The following is an 8,336-nucleotide window of genomic DNA, read 5'->3' as shown; positions in this document are numbered from 1 at the left end:
TAAAAATTTCAACAAATAATTATTTGTGAAAAATAAATCCGTAAATTGGAAAATTTGTTTAAGCAAAGATAATATTCTTTTATTTATGCTTCCCATACGCCGATTAAGTAATACCATGAAAATCAATATGGATTTTAACTTTTCTTCTGAAAAAAAAAACTTAGTAACACTGGTTTTTCTTTTTATATTGAAGTAACACTAAACTTTGAATTTGCAAAATATATTATCACTTATATATTTTCTTAATAAATATAATGAAATAAAGGGCTTTGAGATATTTTTTTAACGAAAAAATATATTAATTCAGAAAAAAAGAGGGTGTACAAAACTACAAATATTATTTAAACTTTATGCTATCAAGTATAAAGATTTAGAATAGAAAAAATTTAAAGACAATATTTTTATTAAAATTTGGCCATTATTTAACCAACAAAAAAAAAACAATCTCACACTATTGAATGGAATCTCATACCTTTAGAAAAATCAATAATAAATAATTAATGATTACAAATCATAAAATTTGCTGTCCTAACACTCATATTTAAAATAATGCTTATAACACGTTGAACGGTGCACGCACACAAACATTTAAACTAAATCCTATAAAAAAACATGAAAGATTTTGATATAACAAGTAATGAAATTTAATATAACAATTTTCAAATTAATAAGTCATTTATCTTTTTTGTTTTATTCTCTAGAAAAATAAATAATTTATTCTCAAATAGTATAATCAAAATTGGGAGGTAAATCCTAATACCTCACGTTGGTTAATTAATTGGGATGAATTGATTATAGTGGGAAGAATCTAAATGTTAAAATATAATGCAAATATGCAATGTCTTTTTGAATTGTAAAAGAAAGGAACCATATCAACCCGGCATTGGAATTTTGAGCAACTTGCGATCCTAGAAACGAATGTCCTCAGCAACAAATCTCAACCATATATCTCCTCAATTTATTTTTTCTTTTTCTAAAGCTGGACCAGAAATTTTTTTTGTATTAATATAATAATAATAATTTGTAATAACAATAACATAAGAAGTAAAAACCCATTAAAATTCGTTATATATCTAATTATCTACCATTCTACCCTTACTATCTCTGCACGTTATAAAGAAAATGGTGAATACGCATTTCAGCTCTTTATAGAGGATACACATATTAATTAACAAAATATTACTTTTATAAATTATATATGATGAAAGACATTTTGAAAAGAAAATTTACCTATTATATATAAAAAGGAGTCTCAAATAATTTGATGTTGGTGGTGTTGATGAGTTTGACAACAAAGAAATTCTGGTCTACACTTTCTCGTTAAGAAAAAAGCTTCACCGTTTTTGCGTGCTTTCGTCTATATTCTCTGATTCTCTTCTCTTCTCTTCTCTTATTACCCCTCCCTCCCTCCTCTATTATTCTTCACTCTTCACATTCTCTTCTTCTTCTTCTTCTCTCTCATAGCGTCTTCTTCAACCCAACCAGGTTCCATGCTTTTTAACATCTCACTTTAACACTCACTATCTCGCTATTACTTATCTTCTATTTTTATCTGTTTCTTTATTTTCACTTTGTTTTTCCTTTTTGGATTGCTGATTTTTCAAGTGTGTGTTTTTGTTATTATTTTCAAGTCTGGTATAGGTTTAACTGTAATGAAGTGTTTCTGATTTTGAATCTGGTTTTTTCTTTCATGCTTCACCAAGCACCTTTAATCTTCGAGATTCGTCACTCACAAAGCTTTGAGTTTATTGTAAATGATTTTATTATAAAAATAAGGAAAAAGTAAGAAATTTTAGTTGTGCATTATTTATTTGTATTTTTGTCTGTGGTATAGATGTGTGATATAACTGGAAAATCTTTTGCATCATGGAGCAGTTGAGGGATGAATGGGATACGGAAATTTCAAAGTCAGCGACTTTATGGAAGTTCAAGCGTGTGGGGATGGAGTATTGGTAATGCAGGAGTGGTTTTGTGGTGAATAGGTCTTATCATTTGAATGGATAGAGGAGTTTCTGATTAGGGATCAGTACTCAGTAGTTCCTGAAAAGTGTAGCATTCCTCCAAATTAGGAAGTTATATAGATGCACATGAAGTCAACATAGGTGGGTCGGGGATTTGGTTTCAATTTCTGAATTTATGTTATGCAAATGTGGATATGCGATGGATATCATACATTGACGAACAGTATCTGGGTGATAGCTGTATTCATGTACTTGTACTACAATACTAGTATCTTCAATTGAGCTTCCATTTTTGAATTCAGATTCAGTCATCAACCATGCACATTAATCAATTTAACAGATGATGTCTATTGAAGTAGGATTAAGTCTCCTAGGTTTCTCACACGAGACAAGCCTTTGACTCCGTTAAACTGATTTCTCATGGAGCTTTGATCAGATTGAGTTGCCTTTTTGGATTGCTTGTGATCAAAACTATGGAGGGCAAATGTTCTGCAAAATGGATTATCAAGGAGCATTATTCCTAAAAGGTATAAGTTGGCGATAGGGTGGTTTTGGGGTTGTGGGGTGAAGAGAGCTTGTTTAGAGCGTAGTGCAAGAGGGATTTACTTTTGATATCCACAAGAATTCAAATAGAGTCCTTTTAGGGTAGGCTGACTGCAAAGGCAGTGTGAAATCTCTAAAGGCTAAAAGCCTTCCATGGCTCATCAGTATGGGTAGTTCCCAGTATAGGTTTCTCCATATTGGCAGACATTCCTTGGCCGAGGGTCATCCCTGACACCCAGCATCTCCCATTGGCTAACCTCTCCCCTCCTATATGACTATTAGGGCCTATAGTGATGCCCTATTTAACCATTCTAATACATGATTAACTTTTTGTGTAGCATCTCTGAGCTTTAGTGAATGAAATAAAAAGTGTTAAATTGAGTTTTCTGTGGTTGATGACACCTTTTGTATCTCTCTCTCTATATATAAAAAAAGGCATATCAGGCATTTTGTACTAAATTCTGTTTTATAGTCCACTAAGTTAGGGAAGTTGTATCAGATATCTAGTTGATAAGAAGGGATGATTGATCATGATTATAAACTTTTTTAAGGTGAAATTCAATATTCCACACCAAATAAAGTGGCTAAATTAATGGGGAAATAATCAAGTTCCTTGGCAGAGTATGTAGGTGTACTAGTGGAAAAGAAGTACATGATAATGATAGTGACAACAAGAGAGTTGATGTAATAAGTAAATAGCAAACGAGATCAAATACCAAAATATTTAAGGCTCTTTTGCAGAATTTAATTTCGTTCAACGGGAATCACCGATTCAGTTCACTTGAATTTTCTTTTATCCCCTGATATTTTGTTAGGTGATAGGACATAGTGTGATAAGCGTATTGAGTTGTATGCTTCATATGTATAGAGAAGTATATTTTATGTCATTTTCTTTGCAGGTGTCATCTTCTGGCTACGCATGTGATTTTCACATTGTCTTCCAATCAGGTGAAATCTTATTGAAGAGCTATGCAGAAGGATACTAGTACCAATGCCCCGTCATCTACTGGTGCCAAGATTAGGCACCGAAAACGCTCAACTGAGGTTAATTGTTTAAACCTTGATTTCTCACTGTAAACCATATTTTGCATAAAATATTGGAGAGTGAAAAATTGTCAAGATACTAATTGAGAAAACCAAATGATTGGAAGCAATATCTGACTTCTTTTCAATCCCAGTGGTATCTTTCTGGGCAAATTTTTCTCTGCTATTTGAGGTGATTTGGTTTTCATTGTCTTTTATCTCAGGCTGTTCCGGAAGTTACCAAAGCAAATGGAGGCCAGTTGCTTGTTGATGACAAAAGCAAATACAAGTCCATGTTAATTCGTGCATACTCATCCATTTGGATGATTGGTGGCTTTGCATTAATCATCTATATGGGTCACCTTTATATTACAGCAATGGTGGTTGTTATCCAAATCTTCATGGCAAAAGAGCTTTTCAATCTACTCAGGAGAGCACATGAAGATAGGCAACTTCCAGGATTTAGGCTATTAAATTGGTACTAGTGACAAAATTGTTTCTTTCAAACCATTGCTATTTGTTATTTTCAAGATAAGCTCGTCAACAAATCGCCAGAAACAAGTCTTGTTCTTAGTTATTCAATAGCTTGTCGTATGTTTCATTTTCATTGGCATTTACCATTTCAGGCATTTTTTCTTCACCGCGATGTTATTTGTTTATGGACGTATTCTTAGTCCACGCCTCGTTAACACAGTAACTTCAGACATGGTATTATATCGGCTAGTGAGCAGTCTTATAAAGTATCATATGGTTATCTGCTATGCCCTTTACATTTCAGGTGACTTTATACATATAATTTTATTGTCCATTTGCTTGTGCTTGTGGAATATGTCTACCAGATGCCTGAATTTCATGCTAATTTTATTGGGTTGTGATGCTGCTTCCTGTGGGAATACTAATACTTTGGTTAAATGTTTTATTTTATTGTTTGGTCTCAGGATTTATGTGGTTCATTCTCACATTAAAGAAGAAGATGTACAAGTACCAATTTGGCCAGTATGCTTGGACTCACATGATTCTAATTGTTGTATTTGGGCAGTCCTCCTTCACTGTGGCAAGCATTTTCGAAGGGATTTTCTGGTATGATCTATAAAAGGAATTTATTATTCACATTTACATTTTCATCATAGAGGACTATTGGAGAATTGTCATTCTAAAACCAAGGTTATTTGCCTACTTTCCAGAGATAAGGGAACTGGCTATATATAATGTAATTTTCTTTGATTATGCAGTTCATAAAACAAATAGGCATGCAAGGCTGTCAAGCTTCCATGCGAATTCATAGTTACATGAACAAAGTAAAATTGAGATGGGCAAATTATGTTAATATATTCATATCCATACCTATCATTTTTGCTGTATGAATAAATTCCTATCCTTAGTGCCTTTCTCATAGGTTAAATATATGCCCGTTAACTTATCTTCAGTTCATTGTTGAGTATATTCTTTTTCTTCGTGAAGTTGTAGGTTAAGGTGATTTTTATATGTTGACCTATATCATTGATATAATTGTTTCATTCATGTATTTAGTGTTCCTATGCCACCCGTTACTTTAATTCAAATAAAATGTCCTTGTTACCATTAGTCTCTTTTGGCTTCAAGACTTATGCACTTGGTTTGACAATGGAGTTGATTAATGCTATTCTTATGCTTGAACTTACTATACAGGTTTCTTCTTCCTGCAACACTTATCGTCATTAATGACATTGCTGCTTATATTTTTGGTTTCTTCTTTGGAAGAACTCCTTTGATCAAGTTATCTCCAAAGAAAACTTGGGAGGGGTTTATTGGGGCTTCAATTTCAACTATCATCTCTGCCTTTCTGGTGAGCAAAAATTCAGGGTTTCTTTTGACCCAACGTCCTGAATAAACTCTGCTCTTGGAAAGCTTGATTAGTTTTTTGGTGAAATTCTTCGCAGTTACATGCTTTCTGAAGTGTTATTATAAATCAATAAAGCTGTGTGCTGAATTGAAAGTTAATATGATTGTATAAAACTCTCTTGTAGCTCGCTAACGTCATGGGTCGATCTAAGTGGCTAACATGTCCAAGGAAGGTACCTCTTGCCTACCTTAACTAATTCATATATTGTGAAGTTTTATTTGACAACTGATTTACTTATGTTCATGTTGCTGGGAATAACATGCAGGACTTGACAACTGGTTGGCTTGATTGTGATCCTGGCCCACTGTTTAAGCCAGACCCTTACTCCTTATCGGGATGGATTCCACACTGGGTAAGCACTTAACATTCGGCTGAATTCATAATCCTTAAACTCACTGCAATATTTTGACCAGTTGATGCTGGTTTCATTCTTCTAAGATCAAGTCACAATTAAAGAAAGCACGTTGTGGGATTCGAAAATAAAACATTCAGCTTATAAAATATGACAATACTGTAATCATGAAGTGCCAATCCAGATTCCTATAATATATGACATTATAGCGAGTGACATTCTATCTTTTAATATGCAGTTTCCTTGGCAAGAGATAACAATCCTGCCAGTTCAAGGGCATGCTGTATGTCTTGGTTTGTTTGCTTCGATTATTGCACCTTTTGGAGGCTTCTTTGCAAGTGGCTTCAAAAGGGCTTTTAAAATAAAGGTATCCTCTCTTTAGTTCTGCTTTTATGATATACAAATGGCAAATGAATATCATCCATCTAGGTCAAAGGTATGAACAGATTAGCTGAATTTTCCACGTTCTGCAGGACTTTGGTGACAGTATTCCGGGACACGGGGGAATTACTGACAGAATGGACTGCCAGGTAGACTCTTAATTTATCACAAATTACTAATATTTTTACAACTTTTAGAGTTATATAGAATATCATACATCCAAATTCCAAAATCACGGTTTCTCGTGCTCGGATACACCGTTAACACCACCAAAAAGAAAAAAAAAAAGAGTAAGAAGAAAGGTGTGTCTTTGATGATAAATGGAGATAGTAGTAGTCATATTGGTTTTCCAATCTAAGAGTATACCCTCCTTTGGATTGTAAGTGTAATATTATATAGTTGTGAATTATTGACAAATTTATTTATTTATCCTTGGTGCAGATGGTAATGGCCGTGTTTGCCTATATATATCATCAGTCATTTGTTGTGCCACAAAGTTTATCAGTTGAAATGATCCTGGATCAGGTACTCTGTTGATGTTATTTTGCATTTTACTTTGTATGTCAATTAATGAATATATTGAGAAATGGTTTAACCATGGTTTATTCCAGATATTCATGAACCTATCATTCGATGAACAACAAGCTCTATACAGGAGGCTGGGGGAAATATTGCAACAAGGGTTTCAAAGCCATTCTTAGTTCCAATGCCAAAGGTGTAATTTGTACTCTCTTATTGCAAAGTTTATTTAGAAGCGGAAATGGAAAAAGATACTTTGTACATTTTGTATTCTACCATTTGAGTGAAAAAAGAATCAAAGGATTCAGGAAGCTATCAAGATGTGTATATATATATATCTTGACCTTTGATGTTTCATTCCCAATTTCCTGAATATTATTTACTCATGTTTTTGCCTACACATTTATCTGTAAATGAGAGGCTGTATTTGTATAAATTCCTTGAGAGCATTTAACATGTTTCAATTACCTAAAAATTCTCATTTGCAACATTGTTTTCAAAACGGCAACCAACATAGCTATATCTATCCGTTTACAGCATTGTTGTCTGTGGGACTTAATGATCAGAAATTCAACAAAAAGTAGATTAATGCCTACATATGTTCAATTTTTCATATGGAATAATCTTGGTTATACCCGATTATGCTTAGTATATTAATAGGTGTACCTATAAATTCACTTTTATAAATTAAAATGTGAAGTAATAATATAAATTTAATCGAAATGATCAAGTAGCTACATTTAAACTAAGTGAAGAGTTTAAGTATTGAAAATAATATTCTTTTAATAGATTATGAGCTTGTTTATATGTTATTAAGTTGTTAGAAAAAAAATTAATAATTTTTTTATTGCTTAATATGTTTGACAAAATTTTAGTAATAAAAATACACTAGAAGAATAAAAAATATATATATTTTTAGAAATTATAATTTATTTTTTTTAATTTTTTTATTTAAAAAATATTTTTTACATAATAAATAAATCAATCCTTGTCTATTTTCACAAAAGACAAGGCGCTCCTTGTAAAAAAAATAAGACACTTCGGTCTTCAACGCTTTTTATTTTAGGACAATACGACCCTTCTATTAAAAAATCTGTTAAATAGTAATAGAAATTAATTTTGTGAGAGTTTGATTTATAATTTGTGGGGTTTTAAATTTCCACTAAATTTTTTTTTAACAATATAACCAACTATGATCACTACTATCACCATCTCCTTCATCCTCATCATTATCACTTTTACCTCTATTATTTTTATTGTGTAACTATACTTTATCACCATTGTTAACTCCTCTCCTGTTATCATCACCAATACAAATATCATCAACATTAATGTTGTCTTATTTCATTTCTTGTTTAATGCTATTTTTTTCCTTTGAAAGGTCTTTATAATTACTTTTTTTCCTATGATATTATTTTTAGCGATAGTCTTTCTCCACTTAACCACCACCAGTCAAGGAATTTTTAGAAATAAACTTACTAATAATTCGTCGGAGTTTAGTTTAAAACTCCCACAAATTACAAATAAAACCTCCACAAAACTAATTTTTGTTATTATTTAACGAATTTTTTAATAAAAAAATCGTATTATTCTAAAATAAAAAGGTTGATGGTCGAAACTTTTTTTTTTTGGACAAATGTCGTCTTATCCTTCGTAAAAATAGACAAAGACTGGG

The 8,336-nt window shown here is 32.1% G+C and overlaps 1 protein-coding gene across 1 annotated transcript; it reads left to right on the top strand.

Moving 5' to 3' along the window:
* On the top strand, positions 1,260-7,149 carry LOC107638679 (phosphatidate cytidylyltransferase 1). The gene is made up of 12 exons (XM_016342036.2): positions 1,260-1,485; positions 3,404-3,548; positions 3,752-4,005; positions 4,154-4,305; positions 4,466-4,607; positions 5,196-5,352; positions 5,534-5,581; positions 5,675-5,761; positions 6,000-6,128; positions 6,235-6,291; positions 6,584-6,667; positions 6,754-7,149. The coding sequence occupies exons 2-12, from the start codon at positions 3,474-3,476 to the stop codon at positions 6,841-6,843; spliced, it is 1,275 nt and encodes a 424-aa protein (XP_016197522.1). The 5' UTR covers positions 1,260-1,485; positions 3,404-3,473; the 3' UTR covers positions 6,844-7,149.

Source organism: Arachis ipaensis, chromosome B04, assembly GCF_000816755.2.
Source record: "Arachis ipaensis cultivar K30076 chromosome B04, Araip1.1, whole genome shotgun sequence".
In the NCBI taxonomy this organism is placed as follows: Eukaryota; Viridiplantae; Streptophyta; class Magnoliopsida; order Fabales; family Fabaceae; genus Arachis; species Arachis ipaensis.
The sequence above is the reverse complement of the archived record's forward strand: the minus strand, read 5'-3'. Positions and strand labels throughout refer to the sequence as shown.